The sequence below is a fragment of the Armigeres subalbatus genome, chromosome 3 (assembly GCF_024139115.2).
Source record: "Armigeres subalbatus isolate Guangzhou_Male chromosome 3, GZ_Asu_2, whole genome shotgun sequence".
NCBI classification, from domain to species: domain Eukaryota; kingdom Metazoa; phylum Arthropoda; class Insecta; order Diptera; family Culicidae; genus Armigeres; species Armigeres subalbatus.
In genome coordinates this window covers 347,649,871-347,675,508 of record NC_085141.1, presented here as the reverse complement: position 1 = coordinate 347,675,508, position 25,638 = coordinate 347,649,871, and the positions used below count along the sequence as shown (strand labels likewise).

At 38.1% G+C, this 25,638-nt stretch overlaps 1 protein-coding gene across 3 annotated transcripts in view; it reads right to left on the bottom strand.

Moving 5' to 3' along the window:
• The window catches only part of LOC134225976 (paired box protein Pax-6-like), a 181,385-nt gene that overhangs the window by 54,507 nt on the left and 101,240 nt on the right, over positions 1-25,638 (bottom strand). For all 3 annotated transcript variants that reach the window (XM_062706459.1, XM_062706457.1, XM_062706458.1), the window contains exon 3: positions 11,338-11,478. In XM_062706459.1, coding sequence (XP_062562443.1) covers positions 11,338-11,478 — 141 coding nt within the window. The remainder of the gene's footprint in view (positions 1-11,337; positions 11,479-25,638) is intronic.

Below are 25,638 nucleotides of genomic sequence, written 5' to 3'. Positions count from 1 at the left end.
GAAGTTTGAGTTTTCCCGTCCTTGGAATCAAGTTATGTGTGGTGAGACGTCCGCAATCCAGAGTGTCTTCCTCTACGTTGGTGGAACGTCCGCGGGATAAATGGTTTAATTGTGGATAGGATGGATCACAACTCTACTTGGTGAGACACTCGCATGCAAGAGTTTCTAGTTCTTTATCTGCGTTGGAGAGACGTTCGAAAATGGTATGTTGTATTCGTGGATATGGTTTATTTTCAATGGAAATTTGCTCTAAATCTAAACTGGAAATCGCGCTGAATTTCAATAGAAAATACGTTAAAAAAAGCCAAAGGATTTATTTTAATTTCCACGACAAGTGTAAGCAAAGTTAGTAAATGCAGCAAATTCAAACGATAAACTTAATCGATTTTAATGGTAAATTTGTTCAGATAATTTTTATAGACAATATTCATTGCCGACCACAGAAATCTAATAAATTTACTAACAGACAGATTTAATATTCGAAACAAAAGATTGTAACAATGAACTTTATATTGAACCAATAACAAGAGTAAGGGTAAAAAATCACAATCACTTTTAACAACACTGAGGATGGATTTCCATAAATTACAATACTCTACCTCATAGAGTTAAACCTTTTACATTATTGAAAAAAAAAAAATCGCAAGCTAAGTTTCTAACGAATCCATCGTTCATCCATCGATAAGCATCATCCGATATCCGAGACTTCCCTGACATTCCACAGCAATATCTCGTTTACCACTTGAACCCCTTCAGCGCTCCTGGCCGGATCGGTGCAGGGCCGTCTCTATTTTCCAACCATTTGAATAAATGTGTTTTTCGAAGTTCGCTCGCTGGGTGCCGCTGGAGGAGCAAAAAATTGGATTAAATCCCACTTGACTGCGAGCTTCTCCAGCCCAGTTTGAATCGCGTATCGCTGACGACGCAAAGTTGACGCTGCTGGCTGGTTAGGCGCTGTTGCTGCCGCGCATGGAGGCCCTCAAGTGCGATTCAATGCTGTTGAGTTTGAAATCCATAAGTGGCTTCTCGGCTGTCGTCGCGGACTGACTGGTCCCAGCAGAGACGGAGGCTCCACAAATGAGCCACTTCTGGGCGGACGAGGTTACCTCTTGAGGAGCCCAAGCCGTTCAGGTGACCGGTTATTTATTTATACAATATTATGAACTGTGGCTTCCTTTCCGGATGGATGGAATTGCGCGCTCTGGCCGACCGGGACCAAGGGGAGGATGATCCAACAATGCTCAGCTCTCCCACCATTTCGGAGGGCATCGCATTCAGAACCCATTCGCGAAGGGAAACATAAATTATTTATGCATTACGCGCGAGCAATGTTGAACATGAGCCCGGATAAGATTAAGAATAATAAACCGTTCGAGTTTCGCCAGAGCTAAGCCATTCTTCTTGTGCTGTCCTAATCAAGAGCACACAGTGCGTTTCAACAGGCCACTGAAAGATGAATGGGATGGCTGGGTTTCCATTCAGTCTCGTCCCTGTGCCAAGTGAATTATTTACGATCTTTACAGCAGAATTATGCGAGTTGTTTGTGAGATAAGTCCTACGACAACTCAATACAGTGCGCTGGAATTGGATGCCCCCATGGCTCGAGTCTAAGCGGACGATGACTCATAAATTTCCAATTATACGCGACTCAAATCCTGTCAAACTCTTCAAGCTTCCGAACCGACATCAACGGTGAATGGACCGCTCGTGATGACGGTTGATTTCCGGGTCAAGCCCCCTGAGGCTCTCCAAAGCTTGCCCATCACTTAACCTACCAAAAGCGCCCTATAATTTCCCTCTCCTCCTGAGCGGTTTCTATTCCAGTCAAGCTCACTTCAATGTGTCAGATCGCGCCCTCTCAATGGCACCGTTCGACCCAGGCAGAGCCCCCGCACCGCCAAAATTCGAAAATTCAGCGGCGTTGAAACGGATTAATTACACCACAAACTCAAATTCCGAATCAACTACTTCTCCACTGATCCCGGGGGCGCTCGTAAATCAACTCCAACCGATCGATGGATCGATCGGCCAGCCTAGGCGAAAGCCAAAATCAATAAAAACTTAATCAATAACACAACAATAACAATATTTTGATAATAATACTTCAACATGATAAACTGTTATTATTCCACCACAACCGATCCAACCGAATCTCAAAAGCTGTATTGATTGATGGTCCTTCTCCACCCCTGGGTCACTCCTCGGTCGCGCTGCGCTACTCGTTCACAGTGAGGAGCATCATCACCTTTTCGGTGGTGTGGTGGCGTGAATTGCTCATGATCTTCGGCACCCTTTTCCGGGGCCGTTCGCGCAGCTCTTCAACTTTGACTTTCGTCAGATTGGATCAACCGAATCCGAACAATAGCGAAACGATAGAGCGGCTCGATAGGCAGAGAGTGGAAAAAATTAGACAATGATTCAGCTGGATCCGACTGAAGAGATCTCTTTCAAACGAACTATCCGTCGCGAACACTCGAAACCGATCGACAACACTCTCTACACACAGTCGACGACTTGATCGTTCTTGGTGGGTCGGGGAATGGACGAGGAGAGAAAAAAACGGCGTTCAGTTGAGAGGAATACTTGTTATAATTCTTCCACTAGAAAAATAAGCGTTTGAATCGATACACTCGTCGGGTCTCTGATGGAAGGACCATCCGAATCCGAAGAAGCTGTATTTCGGGCTCGGATGATCGCTCCATGTTCGAACAGAATGATCGAGATAAGAATGGGATTGACGAGGCTCGAAAGTAGATAGAATGGAATAAAGAAGGTGTAAATAGTGAAGATTACAAATCGGATCTTTTGTATCAGCAATTATATTATTTCGACGGTAATCGGTTTCTGAGGAGTTATATTGAAATGGAAACCGAAATAAAATTGAGTTGAATTTTGATCAAATTAAAATTGAAATTGCATAAAAATAAAAAATCGAATACAAATTCGATGGAAATATATTGCATTTTGAATACAAACCAAACTAAATTCGAACAAATCAAAATTGAATCGGATACCAATTCAAATTAAATCTGTATTGAATTGAAATTTCAATTTCAAATCACAATCCAATCAAAATCTAATAGAAATCAAGATGGAATCGGTACATTATCAAATTCAAATCGAAATAAAATCGAATTTGAGCCGGATTCTGATTAAAATACATTGAAAAAAAAAAAATGAATACAGAAAATCTAATCAAATTCAAATAACAAATTCGAATCCGGACTCAAATAGAAGTTGAATAAAAATCACATCAAACTCGAGCAAAATTCTAGCTGATACCGAATTGAAATCCAATGTAAATCGATTTGAAATCGAAATCGGAACAATCGGAATTGGAATCGATACGAAATCGAAACTAAACCGAATCAAAATCGGATCAAAACCGAAACAAAATAGAATCGAAACCAATTCGTATCCAAATCGGAACAAGATCTAAATCAAATCGAAATCAAATCCAAATCGAATAGAAAACCAATCAATTTTGAATCGGAATCGAATCGTAATCGGTTCAAAATCAAAATTAATTCAAAATAAAAACCGAATAGAAATCAAAATGCAATCGAATCGGAATCAAAGCGTTATCGAATAAAAATCGAATAGCAAGCGAATGAAAATCTGATTGAAGTTGAATCAAAATCGAATAAATTTCAATCCGACATCAAAATCTAATCACGATCTTTTGAAATTGAATAGGAATGCAAACGGAATGGGAATTAAATAGAAATTGAAAAAAATTAAACCTTAATTGAGTGCAAATCAAATCAGAGTCGTACGAAAAACGTATAGAAAGCAAATCAAATAATTATAATTTTTTAATCGATTCAAAATTGGATACAATTTGATTTATATTAAATCGAGATAGAATCGAAATCAAATCGTAATCGATTAGAAATTGAAATGATCAAATCAACATCGATATGGAATTGAATCGAAATTGAGTTGACATCGAATCAAAATCGGAACGAAAACAATCAGAATGAAAACGAAATCAAATGAAAATCATATTGGATCGACATCGCATCGTAATCGAATTGCAATCAATTCTTAATCGAAACGAAAACAAATCGAAATCGTATCAGAATCGAATCGAAAACAAATCAAAATTGAATCCTTATCGAAACGAAAACAAATCGAAATCATATCGAAATCGAATCAAAATCGAACCGATATAGAATAAAAATCGAACCGAAATCGAATCAAAATCGAATCGAGATCGAACCAAAATTGAATCGAAATCGAATCGAAATCGAATCGAAATTGAATCGAAATCGAATCGAAATCGAATCGCATCGAAATCTAATTGAAATCTAATCGAAATCTAATTGAAAACTAATCGAAATCTAATTGAAATCTAATCGAAATCGTATAGAAATCAAATCGAAATCTAATCGAAATCTAATCGAAATCGAATCGAAATCGAATCGAAATCGAATCGAAATTGAATCGAAATCGAATCGAAATCGAATCGAAATCGAAATCGAATCGAAATCGAATCGAAATCGAATCGAAATCGAATCGAAATCGAATCGAAATCGAATCGAAATCGAATCGAAATCGAATCGAAATCGAATCGAAATCGAATCGAAATCGAATCGAAATCGAATCGAAATCGAATTGAAATCTAATCGAAATCGTATAGAAATCGAATCGAAATCGAATCGAAATCGAATCGAAATCGAATCGAAATTGAATCGAAATCAAATCGAAATAGAATCGAAATCTAATAGAAATTGAATCGAAATCGAATCGAAATCGAATCGAAATTGAATCAAAATCGAATCGAAATCGAATCGAAATCGAATCGACATCGAATCGAAATCGAATCGAAATCGAATCGAAATCGAATCGAAATCGAATCGAAATCGAATCGAAATCGAATCGAAATCGAATCGAAATCGAATCGAAATCGAAATTGAATCAAAATCGAATCGAAATCGAAACGAAATCGAATCAAAATCGAATCGAAATAGAATCGAAATCAAATCGAAATCGAATCGAAATCGAATCGAAATCGAATCGAAATCGAATCGAAATCGAAATCGAATCGAAATCGAATCGAAATCGAATCGAAATCGAATCGAAATCGAATCGAAATCGAATCGAAATCGAATCGAAAACGAATCGAAATCGAATCGAAATCGAATCGAAATCGAATCGAAATCGAATCGAAATCGAATCGAAATCGAATCGAAATCGAATCGAAATCGAATCGAAATCGAATCGAAATCGAATCGAAATCGAATCGAAATCGAATCGAAATCGAATCGAAATCGTATCGAAATCGAATCGAAATCGAATCGAAATCGTATCGAAATCGAATCGAAATCGAATCGAAATCGAATCGAAATCGAATCGAAATCGAATCGAAATCAAATCGAAATCGAATCGAAATCGAATCGAAATCAAATCGAAATCGAATCGAAATCGAATCGAAATCAAATCGAAATCGAATCGAAATCGAATCGAAATCGAATCGAAATCGAATCGAAATCGAATCGAAATCGAATCGAAATCGAATCGAAATCGAATCGAAATCGAATCTAAATCGAATCTAAATCGAATCGAAATCGAATCGAAATCGAATCGAAATCGAATCGAAATCGAATCGAAATCGAATCGAAATCGAATCGAAATCGAATCGAAATCGAATCGAAATCGAATCGAAATCGAATCGAAATCGAATCGAAATCGAATCGAAATCGAATCGAAATCGAATCGAAATCGAATCGAAATCGAATCGAAATCGAATCGAAATCGAATCGAAATCGAATCGAAATCGAATCGAAATCGAATCGAAATCGAATCGAAATCAAATCGAAATCGAATCGAAATCGAATCGAAATTGAATCGAAATCGAATCGAAATCGAATCTAAATTGAATCGAACTCGAATCGAAATCGAATCGAAATCAAATCAAAATCGAATCGAAATCGAAATCGAATCGAAATCGAATCGAAATCGAATCGAAATCGAATCGAAATCGAATCGAAATCGAATCGAAATCGAATCGAAATCGAATCGAAATCGAATCGAAATCGAATCGAAATCGAATCGAAATCGAATCGAAATCGAATCGAAATCGAATCGAAATCGAATCGAAATCGAATCGAAATCGAATCGAAATCGAATCGAAATCGAAATCGAATCGAAATCGAATCGAAATCGAATCGAAATCGAATCGAAATCGAATCGAAATCGAATCGAAATCGAATCGAAATCGAAATTGAATCAAAATCGAATCAAAATCGAATCGAAATCGAATCGAAATCGAATCGAAATCGAATCGAAATCGAATCGAAATCGAATCGAAATCGAATCGAAATCGAATCGAAATCGAATCGAAATCGAATCGAAATCGAATCGAAATCGAATCGAAATCGAATCGAAATCGAATCGAAATCGAATCGAAATCGAATCGAAATCGAATCGAAATCGAATCGAAATCGAATCGAAATCGAATCGAAATCGAATCGAAATCGAATCGAAATCGAATCGAAATCGAATCGAAATCGAATCGAAATCGAATCGAAATCGAATCGAAATCGAATAAAAAACGAATCGAAATCGTATCGAAATCGAATCGAAATCGAATCGAAATCGAATCGAAATCGAATCGAAATCAAATCGAAATCGAATCGAAATCGAATCAAAATCAAATCGAAATCGAATCGAAATCGAATCGAAATCAAATCGAAATCGAATCGAAATCGAATCGAAATCGAATCGAAATCGAATCGAAATCGAATCGAAATCGAATCGAAATCGAATCGAAATCGAATCGAAATCGAATCGAAATCGAATCGAAATCGAATCGAAATCGAATCGAAATCGAATCGAAATCGAATCGAAATCGAATCGAAATCGAATCGAAATCGAATCGAAATCGAATCGAAATCGAATCGAAATCGAACCGAAATCGAATCGAAATCGAATCGAAATCGAATCGAAATCGAATCGAAATCGAATCGAAATCAAATCGAAATCGAATCGAAATCGAATCGAAATCAAATCGAAATCGAATCGAAATTGAATCGAAATCGATTCCAAATCGAATTTAAATTGAATCGAACTCGAATCGAAATCGAATCGAAATCAAATCAAAATCGAATCGGAAAGTAATCGAAATCAAAACGGTCATGAATTGATTAAAATGGAATCGTAATTGGAATCGAATCAAAATCTAATAGAAATAGAGTCGAAATCGAATTGAAATCGAATCGAATCGAAATCCAATCGAAATCGAATCGAAATTGAATCGACTTCGAATCGAAATTGAATCGAAATTGAATCGATTTCGAATCGAAATTGAATCGAAATTGAATCGAAATCGAATCGAAATCAAATTGAAATCAAATTGAAATCGAATCGAAATCGAATCGAAATCGAATCGAAATCGAATCGAAATCGAATCGAAATCGAATCGAAATCGAAATCGAATCGAAATCGAATCAAAATCGAATCGAAATCGAATCGAAATCGAATCGAAATTGAATCGAAATCGGATCGAATTCGAATCGAAATCGAATCGAATTCGAATCGAGTCGAAATCGAATCGAAATCGAGTCGAATTCAAATCGAGTCGAAATGGGATCGAAATCGAATTGAAATCGAATTGAAATCGAATCGAAATTGAATCGAAATCGAATCAAAATCGAATCGAAATCGAATCGAAATCGAATTGAAATCGAATCGAAATCGAATTGAAATTGAATCGAAATCGAATCGAAATCGAATCGAAATCGAATCGAAATCGAATCGAAATCGAATCGAAATCGAATCGAAATCGAATCAAAATCGAATCAAAATTGAAATGAAATGGAATTGGAATCGAATCGAAATTGAGCCGAAACAGAATCGAAATCGAATCTCAAACTAAATCGAATTGAAATCGAATCTAAATCGAATCGAAATTGAATCGGAATTTAATCGAAATCGAATCAATATCGATAAGAAATCAAATCGAAATCGAATCGAATCGAAATCAAATTGAAATTAAATCGAAATCGTATCGAAGTCGAATTGAAAGCAAATCGAAATCGAATTAAAGTCGAAAGGCATCGAATCGAAATTTAATTGAATCAATTTAATAAAACGGTCATGAAATGATCAAAATGGAATCGAAATCGAATAGAAATAGAATCCAATCGAATTCGAATCGGTCTAAATGGAATCGAAATCGAATTCACATCGAACCAATATCGAATCTAAGTCGAATCTGAATCGAATCGAAACAGAATCAAAATAGATTTAAATCGACATAAAATTGAAATCGAATCCAAATTAGAATCGAAATCGAATCGGAATCGAGTCGAATTCGAAATCGAATCGAAATCAAATCGAGATCCAGTCGAAATCGAATTGAAATCTAATCGAAATCGAATCGAAATAGAAATCGAATCTAAATAGAATTTGAATCAAAATCGAATCGACATCAAATCGAAAAAAAATTGAATTTTGTAGAAATCGATGTTAGGTTAGATTTGATTCAAAATTTGAATAAAATTGTTTTATCCATAGGATAAAACGTCCTATCGTTGTGGTATGCCATAATGTTGCGGTAGTGTTAAAGTAGTCCATTCTGGATATAATACCATTAAAAACAATTGTGGGTACGCAAAAACTCTTCGGATTAACGACTAGAACATCTTTTGTTTGACAAAATTCCGTTCAAAATGATGAAAAATCAACATTTTTCGTTAAAATTTTTAATCCTTTGAGCCTATTATTGCGGTAGTGCTAAGGTCCTATTGTTGCGGTATCCAATTACATGCAATACCGCAACAATAGGACTGACCTTCAAAAAATATCGCAACGACTGCGTCCTATTATTGCGGTAGTTTGTTTTTATTGTGATAAAAACAAAACAACATAAGTACAGCACATTTGACGTAATATTTACGAAACTATAGTTAACGAGCATCCTATTCAACTACTACAATGTGGAAATCGACCAACAGGTAATTTTTGAAGAATTTTTGTAATCAATTCTGTTTTGACACGGTGATTAACCCCTCCATAATAGGTCGTTTTACCCTACTCTAAATTAAACTGAAATCGGACTCGAGTTGAAGCGGAGTCAAATAAATATCGACTCGAATTAACATCAAATTCGAATGGGAACAGAAGCGGATTTAAATCAAATTAGAGTTGGAATAGCGCCATACTCATCAGCAATTAAGAATTTAGAGAATAATAATCGAGATATCGTCGAATAAAAATCGATCAAATCATGCGTAAATGATCGACAGAACGAAAGAGGGTTATAATGATCCAAGTAGTAGAAAAATGCTGGAATGGAAAGGCTATCAAACAGAAAATCCGGTGGAACGAAAAACAGGTCAACCATTTTCGCATTCTCATTGATCAATACTTCTGGAAACTATTCAATTTTAGGAAGAAAGTCTTGTTCCAGATTTCCACATTCCGGTACAATGATCTCTATTTCATTGTACCGGAATGTGGAAATCTGGAACAACTTCCAAAAGTCCTTCCGTTAGTCCTTACCCTTCATAGATCAAAAAGATTCTAAAAGGCAATGACTTTTCGGGTTTGAAAGCCTTATGTTGCGTCCAAAATCACCGTTATATGGAACTTATATTAAGCAACTCTACTATGTTGTCTGGTTACCTACAATACGAAACAGCATTCCTGACACAAGTGAATGCACTTTAGAATCCAATCGATATTGCCATTGACGTCAGCAAAACCAAATGAAGAACTCATTCAACCAAATATGAAAGATAGCAGATAGCTAATTCCTCGCAACAGGAGTTCAAACCCAACAAACGCAACAGTAGATTCTGAACCTATGTAGAAGAACCTTCTACCTTCTGCTTGGTTGAAAATCCGCAATTCATACTCCTTTGAAAAAGAAAAGAAAATGTGTGCCTCCGAACGGCAGCAGCAACAGCAGCATTCCCTCTTTAATCGATCGATCCCTCAATCTCGCGCGATTATCACCGTGCAATATTTCTCTCAAATTGGTGCACCTCCGAGCGAAAGGTGATCTGATTTACGGACGATTCATATCTCCTGTCCCTGTCTCGCACCACACTCTCCGGCGAGCGATAATGATTTATGAACCGATGTAGATTATGGACCTGTTTTCTGTTATCTGTTTCGCATCCACAATCCACGCCAGGCCAGACGCTGGCTTGGAGTAAGCGAACCAACGCGATCGACGTCAGAGGAGGTTTTGTGCATACGCGTTCCTTCCTACGTTTCAATTTAAACCCATTCGACGCGGTTAAAACTCGTAGAAGCACCGGACAAAGGACCAGCAAATCGATTTCTATTCGATCATTACTGGAGCGGTTCGGGGGTAGGGCAGCTCACACTCGGCTTTCATGCGCTGAATAAATGCAAAAATTGAGATCATGTCTGGCTATAGAGTTTCCAGTGGCGTAGGAGTTGCCCAACAGTGCGCGTTGGAGTGTGTTTACACCAATTCGATGGAGTATTTTTGAGCTTCCTTGGCTTAAATTTAAAAAGTATCATTAAATTAATTTGGTTCAAAACTCATCTAATAATGATGTTTTAAACTTTGTTCAAATATTTTCAAATTTTTCTTCAATAAATTCTACAAAGTCTTACAAGAAATCGGACAACGAGATCATAACTGTTCCAGTCTGAGATCTCCCTTCACTGATGGGTAATTACGGCCACACAGATTCTAATCACCTTTGGAAGCTAATATCCACCGAAATCGTTCACCCGGATGATCCGAGAGCACCCTCGAGTGATAAAATGTATCGCGCAACAAAGCCCCAATCTGAAGTCAAGGCATCAATCGGGGCCACGAGAGATTCCCACCGAGAATGGTTCGCTGGAGACGCGCCGCAGCTCGGTGTCATGTGCTCTCCGACTTTGCTCGCATCAATAAATCAATCGGTTATCAATTTGCCCGGATCAGCGCGAGAGCGCTTTTGATGCCGAGAGATCCCCCAGTCATCGCAGCATCAGCACCAGCAGCAGCCAACCGGCCGAGCAACGACGACGATGATGATGACTCACCGGAGAATCGATTGCGCGCCAATTTGTTGCCCTGTTCTGAACAACCCGCGAAGCAACGGAAGCCCCATTTGCATATCAATCTGTGCGACTGGCTGGCTGAGGAGCCAGCAGCACCGAGATCAGCAAGAGATTGATGTACCCCCGGCCAGCTAACTCGGTCGTCCTGTGCGCAGGATTTGATTTTTGATTGATCTCAGTTTTATGAGACTGATGCGGTTGCGGACGGAGACGGACGGCCGGCGGATTGATTTCCCGCCGACGATAAACTTTTACTCTATGCAGCAGCAACATGAGGTTGAGGACAGTAGTGTGGGGACTTACCTTCCGAGATGAGACGTTCCCGGATTTCCCAGGCGAAGATGGTCGGGTTCTCCCGTTTGTACTGTTCGATTTTGGAGACGACGGCCGGTGTCGCCACTTTCGGCTTGGACCCACCGATCAGACCGGGTGGTCGCAGGGTACCTGCAGTTGGGCAAAACGAGAGAAAAAACACAAATGCAACGATCAGTGAATATTGCGAAGTGTACTAATTTGCATACAACTGTGTGTGCGGTCGGTGTGGTGCGCTCGGCTCGGCTCAAGCCCGAATCTTGATGGTAAAGGGATTTGATTTGACGCGATTTGGCCATGTTTGCTTAATGTAATTATGGTTCAGGGAGCAAGAGCCGGATGAGGGGTTGAAAGATCAAGAGCACGAGATGGCTCGATGACGATTGACGACGACGTACGCGGTGTTTCGTCAGCGAGAGAAAGATGGTCCAGACAGGGTGATTGACTTGTGGCGGAAGTCGTTGATTGAAGGGATTCGGTGAGTCTAACAGGGGGGTCTGATCTATCTGGATCTAGATTCGCCGTAGTTCATATGAAGGAGACAATAAAGTAAGGTGTATTTGCAATACTACATTCATACGGAAATTACCCTTATATCAAAATGGTTTTACCTTTCTCGTACAACAATTTGGTTGGGTTAAGTTAAACATGTTGCGAAATTGAACGTAATCTCGCTTTAGGTCTACCTCAATCTTCTTCTTCTTCTTATTGGCATTACATCCCCACACTGGGACAGAGCCACCTCGCAGCTTAGTTTTCATTAAGCACTTCCACAGTTATTAACTGCGAGTTTTCTAAGCCAAGTTACCATTTTTGCATTCGTATATCATGAGGCTAACACGATGATACTTTTATGCCCAGGGAAGTCGAGACAATTTCCAATCCGAAAATTGTCTAGACCGGCACTGGGAATCGAACCCAGCCACCCTCAGCATGGTCTTGCTTCGTAGCCGCGCGTCTTACCGCACGGCTAAGGAGGGCCCCCCTCAATCTATGTCATTAAAATTCCAAAGGAAACTTTTTTTTTTATTGAATATATCAACTCAAAATTTGCAATTTTCAGAAACAAGGTTTTAATTTTTTGACTAAAAAAATAAAACTTCTATATTTCTGTGATTTTTTCGAATTTACGATTTTTTTGCATGTCTTGATACAAATGGATGGAAAGAAAGAAAATCTAAAAAATTGACAAATTCGTGGATTCAGGATGTCAGGCCAAGCATTTCCCGTGCTTTGCCATTAAAATGTCAAAAACAAAACAAAATGTTGCGCAAGTATTGCTCGAAACCGTCGATATCTCCTTACCCTTAATCGTACTCGACCCATACCATCCCGTTTTTTTTGTCTCAGTCGATTCTTTTACTAACTTGAGGTCAACTTTTCTAAAGAATCCATCATTTGAAGCCTAGGGTAAAAGTTCCGATAATCGTATACCTATAGGTGTTCCTGTATAGTTGCGGTAATACGATTTGCAAGGAATTAACTAATCAAACGCAGTAACCCACATAACCGATCAATTAGTGGACCTGTCATAACACGATAGAGACAAAAATAACATTGGAATTCCATTCAAACTGGTAAAGTATATTAAAAATACCTTTTTTCTCTCCCTTGCGCCAATAGTTGCGGTAGTGCACCAATAGTTGCGAATTCCATATAAAACCTATGGGATTCACAACTATAGGAACCCGAATAATATATGATAAATAACGCAACTATTGGAACACTGTACCAATAATTGGATGATTGATTTTAGGTAACAAAAAGGGATTTGATACAATTATGGCACGTTTTGAATAAAATAGCTTTCGGCTACACTCTCAAGGTAAGGGAGATAAAATATAGATTAGAAGCAGAACCGTAGCGTGGACTCTCAGCGCTCTTGGCGAAACCTTTTTGGGCGCCGATCATATAAGTAAAATAAGAGATTTATAATTTCCAATGTTTCAATAACTGAGAAGCTCTTGGAGCTCAAAACGCGAGCTTTATGCATATTTACTGTCCTTATAATTGGACACTGCCCGACGTGGATCCTCCGAACATCTGCTCTGCAGTTGTGATGCATTGCACTGCCGTAATCTGAAAAAGTGACGTATGCGCCATTATTTTTTATTTATGATTTCAATTTCGCCGGACTGGTGAAACACGCATCTTAGGCTTCGGTCTGATTCGCGAATTAAAATCAAACTAAAACTTAAAATTGACAGTTTGGAAATTATGAAATCCCCCGGTTGTAAGAATGAATGGTGCTACTCAGCAAGACCAACAAAACATCTATTAAAAAAGATTCAATATTTGTCAAAAGTAATCTTGCTCTTCGAGCATAGTTATTTGAAAATTTTAGAACTATCACTTTTAAGTTTATTTAGATTTTTATTCACGAATCGGACCAAAGCCTTAGGTTGTTTGTTTGACCAATGGTGATAAACCTACAAGATGCGAATCTTCTCTTCTTCTATATATAAAAAAAAGTGAAATGGTCTGTGTTCGTATCCGCATAACTCGAAAACGGCTGGATGGAATTTCTTCATTTCTTCAGCAGGTATGTTGGTTATCGTTTCCGACGGGTTTACATGATAGTTTGTCATGCGAAAATCACGAGTACAGTTGAGTAAATCGTGAAAAACTTAAATAAGGATTTGTTTAAAAATTTCCATTGGGCACTTAACAATGCGCACTTTTGCCTACTATGCAGGACAACGTCTGCTGGGACAACTAGTAGTTAATAATAATCAGTGGTATACCACAAACTCAATGGACGCAGTGGTTCTACGCCCCAACAAAAGGCCAATAAATTTCGAATCAAGAAAAGGTACTTTGGAGAGGATTGGATGATCTTTGGAATCGCCATTAGACCTACTCGGATGAATAAAAATCCAACTTTGCAGTGCAGTGGCTTGGTCAGAACTACTAGGATTTCAATGAAATTTGGAGTGAGTTGGTCATTGAGAGAAACCACGATAGGACCTAGTCGGATCAAGAAAATCACAATTCGGTTTATTCGGATCGAGATATATCCATTTCTGGATTAGGTCTGGCGGTAGTTAGTAGCACTGGTGGACTTGGTTGGGTCAATAACATCCAACATTTTATGAAATTTGGCCACAATATTTTTTGATATGCAAAGTATGTTTAGGTTAAATTTGAGAACAATTATTTATAGAAAACCCCCTGACAATAATATAACAAAACCAGCCAAAGCCATCATTTCCCCTACATTCATTTGGGTGCTACTTTTTGTAATCTTGCGAGATATTTTGGTGTGAAAAGTATGTAATTTTGTTCGTGAATATCGAATTTCCTTATATGAATTTAAATAATGTTCATGATTTTTTGGTTGAATGTTGTATTTATATGTGCTGAATAAGTGTCTAGAACATTGTTAGTCTCAAAAATTTGATCATGCAAAGTTATTGATTGTATACCAGTTTTTAAAGATTAAAACTACATATTAACTAAATTTGAGTTATATTTTGTTCATTTCAGTAGATAGACGCCATTAACAACCAATTACAAAACCACGACAACCAAATGTAAGGCACTACACACTCCAACAAGCATACAAACTCCTGTAAGTAAGGGAAAGAAGGGTTAAAGTGGGAAATTATAGATAAAATCGATTCAATTCCGAATATTTTTTATTTCAGAACCCTTTCGGTTAAATAGATTAAACGAAACGTCGGATGAAGGAGCAACAAAGTATACTTATTAAGACTGATATCGCCGAAAGAAATCAATCTCAATACCAATTTTGGAAAAATATAAACTTTCCATCTTACTTTTTAGAGAATAATTCAAAAAAATATTTGTTAAATAGAACTTCTTGTTGTTTGCAACATACTAATGCTAAAAATACTATGCCATTTAAAACAGTTTTTCATACCGAGTAACCAGACAATCACGAATACTCTACGGAATTTCCTTTAAAAAACCCTAAAAAATTCTCGCTGGAAATAATTTGAAATTCACTCAAAGAATTCTTCTGATTTGTCCTCGAGGAATTCTTCGGAATTTTTGTCGTATATTCTTCGTATTTTTTGCGTTTTTGGAACTTTTACGGACTTTTATCGGACACTTTGGTGCACATGCTCCATGCATATCATGCGCCATCTGGTTAAACCATACACACCTTTGAGATCGAGCAAGACTTAGTATGACATGGCTTAGTATGGGGAGAAAAAATGTTGTCAAATTCCACGGGGCACCCCCCAAAATTGTGTCTTTTGGTGAGAAAATCAACCTCTCAAAATTTCAGCTCAATCGGTTGTTGCATAAGCTGGCGCATTTGATTTGAAGTTTGTATGGGGATTTCATTCAAAACATACAGGAAAATACACCTCCATCACTTATTCGATCTGGAAATTGGTTCTAATAGCTCGATTGAGCTCAGAGTTGCAAAAAAGGCAGTTGGTATGTTATAGAACAATTTCACAGAACATTGTACGATGATTAAATGGACTTTTACTTAGCTTTCGGCTGATATTTTAGGAGCTGAATTGTGTAATTTTGGATTTTTTTATCGAATTGCATCAGCCGAAAACTATATAAAAGGCATCGTACAATCTTCTGTGAAATTGTTCTGTAACATACCAACTGCCATTTTTGCAATTCTGAGCTCAATCGAGCTATCAGAACCAATTTCCAGATCGAATGTGTGACGGAGGTGTATTTTCCTGTATGTTTGAATGAAATCCCCATACAAACTTCAAATCAAATGCGCCAGCTTATGCAACAACCGATTGAGCTGAAATCCTGAGAGATTGATTTTCTCTCCAAAAGACACAATCCTGGGGGCAGCCCCGTGGAATTTGACAACTTTTCGTTTCCTGGGCCAGTCTATTGCACACTAAATGTTTAAATTCTATGGAAGGAGTGATGGATTGTGCTGCTTGCTGCCAGACGAGTGCATCTTTTGAAAGACGGGATCATATCTTCCTTTGCTTTATTAACTTTAAAGAACCTGTGAAGGATTCTGCAAGCATTTTCGACAATAAATAATGAGTATCGTTCACGCATTTTTCCTTTCCAAGGCATGAACTGATTCATATTTGTAAAATAAATTAGAAAAATGAAAATATTTTTTTTTCCGATTTTGTCACATGCCTCATTTTATCAAATTTTAAATTCACCAGGGGGGTAAAAAATCGGAATATTACTGTAGTGCCAAAATTAATGATTTTACCATCCTGCCAAAATGGAGAAGGGCCGTTTGGCCTTTCGGCTGAAGCCCATTCGGCCGAAAGTTTTTTGGCCGAACAGACCATTAGGCCGAAATTAATTTAGCCGAACATGTAATTTGGCCGAATAGGTCATTTAGCTGAATAGATTATTTGACGTTTCACTTCTCACATTTACATCATCATTACTCACATCTTACTGCGAAGAAAGACGTCTCTCTTCTTACTTCGCTCTTTCCACTTTTCACAGTAAGAAGTGATAAGTAAGTAACGAGGAGTGAGAAGGGAGAATTAAGATATTAACTTCTCATTTTCACTCCTCATTACTTAATTCTCACTTCCCACTGTGAGAAATGAGAAATGAAGATTGAGAAGTAAAACGTTTCTTTCCTCACTTCGCACTAATTATTTATCCCTTCTCACTGTGAAAAGTTGGAGTGCGAAGTGAGTAGTGAGATGTATCACTTCTCACTTTTCTAAGTGAGAAGTGAGAAGTTAGAAATTATTAGTGCAAAGTGAGAAGTGAGACTTTTTTTTAAATAATCACTTCACATTTCTCATTTCCCACTGTGAAAAGTGAGTAGAGTGAAGTAAGAAGTGAGACGTCTCACTACTCACTTCGCCCCTCTTAAGTTTCCCAGTAAGAAGTGAGAAAAACTCACAATTCGTAGTGAGAAGTGATAAATGATTAATGAGAAGTGAGAAGTGAAACGTCTCACTTCTCACTTTGAAAATGAGTATTGCGAAGTGAGAAGTGAGGCATCTTCTCACTTTTTACAGTGATAATGACATCTAACTTCTCATTCCTCAATTCTCACAGTGAAAACTGGGAAAGTAAAGTAAGAAGGGAGACGCCTCTTTTCTCACTCATCATTTATAACTTCTTATTTCCCATTTTTGCAGTGAGCAGTGAGAAATGATGATTGAGAAATGAGAATTGAGACGTCAAATGACCTATTTGGGTCAGCCAAATGACCCGTTCGGGCAAATGACTTTCGCCCAGATGGTTTTCGGCCTAGTGGCATTCGGCCAAATTATATATCGTTGAAGTTTTTCATAAATTATGTTTCTGTGTAACGTACGATGTCATGTGATCTGAATGGTCTATGTTGAAAAAAGTAGTTTAGTGTTAAGAAATTGTTTTCGAGCTTTTTAGTGGAATGTCTTCACTTGTCATAAGACGAGTTTGTACAATCCCATTTAATTCCACCACTTAATTGTACCTTGACAGATACGTATTTCGACTTTAACAGTAAGGCCGTCTTCAGTGTCTCGTACTTCGAGTCGAGTTGAGTCAAGTACGAGACACTGAAGACGGCCTTACTGTCGTGGTCGAAATACGTATCTGTCAAGGTACAATTAAGTGGTGGAATTAAATGTGATTGTACAAACTCGTCTTATGACAAGTACTTTAGTGTGATCATTCAAATTTGATCCGAACGAATTCAGTATCGGACAATTTGAACAGTTTTCTGTTAACCTAAATTCGGTTTCTGGGTTTGGTGAAATTTACACCACTACTTTTCACATTTCATTCAAAGCAACAACCTACCCATCTGTGAGAGTGATTGTATGACATTTGTTAGAATCAATATGCCAGAATGATTTTTGCCAGAAACACATTTGCTAGAATGGACCACATGCCAGAAAGCCATTCCCCAGAATAGACCATTTGCCAGAATATAATTTTCCAGAATGTAACATTACCCAGAAATAGTAAGACTAGAAATATCGATTCTTATCGGTGGCTAAAGAATAGAAAAAGAATTATAAAAAGAAGGTAGTTTTGCATAAAGGGAACATGGGAAAAAGCCGTCTGTCAAATGACTTTCTAGCGAATGTCATACAACCGTGAGAGTTGTCACAAACACACTGTAAACAAACGAACAGACACAAAGATTTTTTTTTTAAATGGAATAATTTTTTGTTTTCGATACGGATGCAGAGGAACACTTCCACAAGTTTAAAAAATGAGCTCATCACGAAAAAAATGATAGATTTTGTCGTTAATTTTTTAATCGATTTTCAATCTATTGTTTATTTTTTTTTTTTTTTTTTTGTGTCTTTATTAAAGAGACTTTCAGCCCGAGGCTGGCTCGTCTCCGTATTGTTTATTTTAAAGGTTCATTTTCCGTGAAGCGTTATTCAAAACAATGTTCTCAATACAATTTTTCATGATTCTCATAAAACAAAGCTAGTTTTGTGGGACCGAAAGACGAGATTGTAACAATTAAATGCTTCCAATCATTTGAAGGTACGTAAACACTGGGTGTTCTTTCGGCCACAAATTTAGGGCTGTCCCTTGTACAGGTTTTGTCTTATCTTCTGGAGCACCGAAATTTTTTGGCGGTTTTGGGACCTCACAGATTTCACAATTTTTTTTGGAATGTGACACCTCTCCCCTTCCCGAAATTATGAGAGAGCCAATAAGCAATCTGTTGGTCTTTAATTTAAGACATGTTTGTGGAGGCCTTTCAGTTGCGATCTCAAGCCTCCAAAACAGCCTTCTTCATCCATGTCGTTGAGAAGCGGCCGTGATATCCGAAACCAGCAAGCAGGTCAGCGATGGTGGTGCCCGACTACCAGGAACTTCGCATTCGGCGGACCCTGATTCCAATTCTCCGGCTTAATACCATTCCATCCGTAGTAAACATGTGCCCATGATTTCTGTATTCGCCATACAGTAGTTTTTCAACCGACCTTCTAAGTGTATTTGAAACTCTGAAACTCTTTATGAAAATGTTGCGATATGGAGTTGTTTATGGTGGCTGAAAACGGGTGCTAGCTCCTCGCTTCATGCCAGCCAGTGGACTCTGTGACCGAGTGAACCCTATTTTTACACCTGACCTCAACCCCATGGAAGAAATTGGGAAAGAAGAATAGTCCCCGGTCGTGTTAGAGACACCAAGCATTTAAATGATATAGCGGTTGGGGTAGAAAGTGTAGATTCTGGGTGGTAGCCATCGATGGCGACCAAGACGAATATGACCGCTCTTGGGGCACGCTTGTTTCCTCCGGATAGGACCCGAAGACTGATTGCCGATCAGGACTTAGAACGAACGTTACATGAGCAAATTTATGGAGCCAGGAAATACCGCCTTTGAGATATTAAGGGATACTAAGTCTTACCCTTCTCGAAGGCATCCTGGAGGATGTCAACAAATACGGAGAAGTGGAAGCCGCTGCCGTACCTTGGGCGGAAGGTCAGATTTTCTGGATGTGTGGCGCAGTGTGGTTTTGCAATGTTCCGAAGTGTATTATTGTACAAAACTTCACGCGGTGAATCACTGTCGAAAGGTACGGCCGCGCCAAACGATACACCGCAAAGTTATTCACCCATAAGACTCAAGTTAACCGTGGTGCAGAAAGCGCGGCGTTACCTTTCCTGAAGGGTACGCCGTGTGCAATTCCGAGAAAATCAGGCAATATGTTGTCGAAAGCCGAATCTTGCGTCTGTTTGAAGCTTCTCATACAGCCGACGACGGTGGGTTTCTCGAAAATCTTGGATACGTCAGTTGTCGGCAGCTACGGAAGGAGAAAAACTAGATAAAGACTTGGATAGTTGCACAGCGGCAGGAATGAAATCGGACTAAGCAGTGTCATGGCTCCGATGTGAAGCAGCTCTGGTGTCCCGTTGCCTTTTCTAAGTAGTCGTTCTAGATCTTTGATAGTTTAAAGGGTGTATTCGATAAAAATGGCACACCGAAAATAACCTATAACTGTATGAGTGAGAAACCTGAAAATTTCCAATCATATCGTCGGAACAAGAAATTGCCAGTGAAAAAATTGTGTGCACCTACAATCAAAATCCGGAGGCGTCCCACCGATCGATAGCAAAACACTTAGGATTGCAAATTCAACTGTATCTCGTGTAATAAAAACCTTCAAGGAGCATCTGAGTGTTCAAAGGAAGGAAGGGATTGGTCGTAAAAGCGGTCCAATGTAAAATGACCAGGAGTGGCACAACAGCTCAATAAGTTTCCAAACGAAATGTTGCTATCAAGTCCGAGGTGTTGGTTTCGTGCACAAAACCCATGAAACGTGCTGGGTTACATGTTTACAAGGTGCAAAAAGCCCCAAACCGAAATAAAAAGCATAACACCACTGCAAAAACCCGTGTCCGGAATCTTTACACGAAGTTGTTGACCAAATCCTGTTGCATCGTGATGGATGATGAAACCTATGTCAAGGATGACTTCCGTCTACTTCCTGGGCATGAATATTTCGTTGCCAAGTCTAAGTTCGATATTTCGGAGGATGTCCGAACAAAGAAGTTATTAAAATTTGCTAAGAAGTTAGGCGATTTGCGGATGTGGTGAAGTAAGCGCTCCCTAAATTACTTTCGGAACATTCAACAGTACGATTCACACCGAATAGTGTCTCAAGAAGCATCTTTTACCATGTGTTTTGATCTGTTGAAGTCTCTTCTCGAGTAGTATTTTAACTCATAAGGCAAAAAATCATCCATTTAGAGCATAGATGTATCTTCATCGTACCGATCGTCAGGCGTGGTCGTTGTTCTCAGCTCCAACGATCGAACCTGGAATTATTAGACTATTTAAGATTGTTCAAAAAAGCTTAAAGATCGGCATATTCTGATCGTCTTTCTTGAATTCGGTCTTTGTGACCACCGAATAAATGAGTGGTAATAATAAAATGGAGTACCTGTCGGTTTCATATAGGGTGCAGAACTCATGGCTGAGTAGTTCCACAACAGCTTGAACAGGCTCGAAGGCCTGAATCATTTCACCTATCGACAAAAATCATCACCAATGAATTTGAATTAGGATTGAAGCTTAAAATAGATCGGTTTCGGTACTACCGGATAGACCACCTTAATTGCAACCGATTGCTACTATAAGGTGTGTATTTTAAGTTCAGATACACTTTACTTATTAAAAGTGAGAATTGAAGCCATGATTTCGAAACATTCAATAGATGTCGAAAACTACATTTGGAGTGCCTTCCCACAAATGTGAATCAGTTTTAACAATCAGACAGAGTTAACAATAACGTTAATAATTTACGTAACGCTCTAAGGTGGGAGGGTGTATCTCTGCTTGGAAAAAGGAGAGCAAGTTGCCGACTTCTACATAGTGTTTCGGGTGGTAAGCACAATTATGATGGAAGACACTTCAATGAATGACCTTTCAGGGCAGACATTTGAGAATTTGTTAGATTTAGAAAGTTGCCGTCTTCTACAAATTCCATTGCGATGCATTATATTGGGTTATATTGGGCAGTTTAGTTGGAATTCAACCGTCCACTAATGTAAAGGAAATAATAGATAGGTTAGGTATCTTGAACCATGCAAGATTAAAAAAGTTACTGCCTTCTATTGATGTTGAGATGATCCTTATGGTCCTAAATTATGATGGTAGCCAGTTAGATTTGGAACTGAACCGCTTGGCCGCACTAGACTATAAGGATTGACTTCTCTGATCCGATATTTTTAAAAGTTACAGTCTTGTAAAAAGTTGCTCGAGGAGTAAAAATTATTGCGATTGTGTGCTTTTCAGTTCAAATGATCGAGTACAAGGAATTGCCTAAGTTGGATATTTCGAAATCTGTAAGATTAAGAAACTTACTATCTTCCACAAAACTGTTCAGGTTGTCATAGCAAGAAAGTTCCATTCGCTTGACGTCACTTGTGAATATGAATGTTGGATGAGATTCCTTAGAATTTGCATCATTCAGTCTTGTTTTATAAAATTTTACGAGTGTTCCGTTAAGCGTCGCTAGCTGGTGGGTCGAATGTTTTGAAATACGTAAGATTGACATTAGCATTTTTTTTCTATAAAATTGTTTTAATCAAAATGGTTATATTGAAAACTAGCTATGTTTGAAATTGAATCGCTAGATGAAATTTTTGGCAACATTCGATTCTGTTTTTAAATGGATTTATTTAATTTAGTCAAAACAAAAAATAGGGACACGGCAGGTATTTTCGTCTGTTCGTCATAGTCTCGAAAACCAATAAAAGAGACATTTTTTTGTAAAACTCATACGCACCAAATCGTAAGCTTAGGAGAAACGTTCTGCTATAGTAGAGTTCTAGCAAATGTACGTTGCTTTCGCTGGTTTTAGCCCCTATGACGATGGACGGAAATACCTGCCGTGTCCCTATGTGCTTTAACTGCAGTCTTCAGAATAGAAATAATTCCAATCACAAAATTGCTTTCAATATAATGGTTCTTATCCCTCGAACAACTTTGTAGAAGACGATAATTTTCTGATTTTTCGCAACTTATGAGATGTTAAACACGGGTGTTAAAAACTTTTAGATATCACTCCGTAACTCCGGATTTACGGAGATAGTTCCAATAAATCGTTTCGTGGTTACTTTTTAAGTCCTAGTGATCGGAAACCAGGTTCTTGACTGCAGGGTAAGTGATTTTAAAAATTTACGGCGGATGATGTTGATATTTAACTTAAGTAAATATTGGCAGCAAAAAATCCACATTCCACATGTATTGTGCAAAATACCAATGCCCATGCGCGAATGTATCAGATGAAACACAATTCAAAAACTGTGACGGAGAAACTTTCTTCTCACAATTTATAAATCAAAAATTTGGCTAGAAAATCTGCATCTAAACATTGATGTACTAATGTTTGTCTTTAGAAATATGTTTATTATGCTTGTAAACGTTGTCTCCAGTTATTTGTGATTTTAATTTCGATACTAAAATATACGTAGCCGTTCTCATAGTTTCTCGCTCTTGATCCCACGTTTTGTCTGACCTATGACAAAACAACAACATCGACCAAAAAATTCTTTATTATTTCTTCTTTATTAGGAGCAGGAAAAGCCCGGTTGAGTGGAACGAATTGTTCTTCCTCAAACTGGCGTACAAACCTCCTCTTCTTTTGTAATCTATTGATGACAATTCATCCTAATGATACATACAATATTTGCTTAAATTTACTTTACTTAACTCTAACAAATTAACTGACTTCTTGTGCCGAAAAGAGAATAGAGTCTTACCTTTTTTATTAGTTCTGGATATATAACACAAACACCGACCAACCCTATTGTGATCTTTAAGCAAATAATTAAGCTAGTGGCTAATAAGGGTATGCGATAAGACACTTTTTCCTAACGAAACGAAACGAAACGAAATTTAAAATGTCTGTGTTGATTCGAAACGAAACGAAATATATATTTACTTTCGAGACTTCGAAACGATACGAAATCAAGGTCCATTTAATTCGAAATTTTTCGAAACGAAACGAAATTTCAATTTTTTTTCCGCGGAATTTTTATTGAATTGATTTTACATTATGTACGCAATTCTGATTTCATTTTCTCAAAGTCTAATATCTGCTTTGCGACCAATTGAATTTTGGTAACAGAAGAAGCAGTCTGTGATAACTCGCCGTGTTCCCGTTCACCATTGGCGATAAGGCAATATCCCAGCATTTGTGCCGCTTTCAAAGGAATTCATCGTGGAGTGGGTGCTCCTGAATCTGATCAATTTTATATCAGTTCAGCTTTATATCAGTAAGAAAAGCCTGTCCACGTTAAATTTCGGACACTGTGACAATTTCCAATTGATTTGAAGAATGAAAACACGCTGAACGAATCACATAAAGCAGAGAGATTGAGCTGTCATGTAAATTGATCTTCTCAATGGTTTGTGAAAATTTAAAAAAATCGCATTGTATGATGTGTGTCCGAAATTTAACGTGGACAGGCTTTATGTATATAAAAATATAGGAAATGTGGGATTTTTTCTGATTTAAATTCTATTTAAAACCTTATTTCATTTAGGACTTGTGTGATTATGCTGAAGCATACTTCATATTCATTTCTTCAGCGTGGTTTCTTGGTATTGAGCTTAATCAAAACCAGAATATGAAAATATAATATGCGCAGATAGAGAATTGTTAACCCTCTAAGACCCGGGACGAACGGATTTTTTTCAAATGGCTCGCATTCAGCACCTGATCGTCGGAATTCCTCGCGGTTTCGTTTGTGCTCAATGGGAATAGCTATATTTTTGCTCTAATACATTTTCAAATAAAAATTTTTGTTCAGGTCCGAGTTATTGCTAAAAATAAGTGTGCGCGGGGGTGTTTTTTCTATAATTCAAACATCTCTTCAATATTCTGGACGTGTTCATGCCCAAAATTTATCAAATCACCCATCAAACCAACCCAAAAAGATATTTGTAAAGATTTTTAGTCGATTCCGATGTTTTCACCATTTGAGTAGGGCAGGATTGACTGAATTCAGGGCCGCATTCAGGGGTTACAATGGTAGAGTATGGGCTAAAAATTCAATTACAATGGAATTTGCATGAGCATGCGGCTGCACAAATTTTACAAATCAGGAGTTTTAAATATTAAATTTTCAATTGAAATTGACCTTCTGAAATTCTTATCAGGGCCGGATTTAGGGGTCGAAATGGGGGTGACCAGGGGCCATATCACCAATTGCAATGAAACAGGGCATGCGACTGCTCAAACTTCATGAAAACACATCAGGAGCACAAAGAACTCTGTTTGAATTTGAAATTGACCTTCTGAAATTTTGACCAGGGCCGGATTCAGGGGTCCAAAAGGGCAAGGGCAAGGGCCATGTCACCAAAAGCAATGAAACTGGGCATGCGACTGCTCAAACACCATGGAAACACATCAGGAGCTCAAAGAAATCTGTTTCAAATGGAAATTGATCTTCTGAAATTTCAACCAGGGCCGGATTTAGGAGTGAAAATGGGGAAGGCAGGGGCCATATCACCAATTGCATTGAAACAGGGCATGCGACTGCTCAAACTTCATGAAAACACATCAGGAGCTCAAAGAATTGTGCTCGAACTTCAAATTGTCTTTCCGAAATTTTGACCAGGGGTCCAAATGGGGAGAGCAAAGGCCATATCACCAATAGAAATAAAACTGGGCAGTGGGCATGCGACTGCTCAAACTTGAAAACACATCAGCATCTCAAAGAACTCTGTTTGAATTTGAAATTGACTTTCTGAAGTTTCAACCAGGGCCGGATTCAGGGGTGAAAACATGGAGAGCGGGCTGCTCAAACATCATGAAAACACATCAGGAGCTCAAAGTATTCTGATTGAACTTGAAACTGCTCTGATACAAATTTCAGGAATTT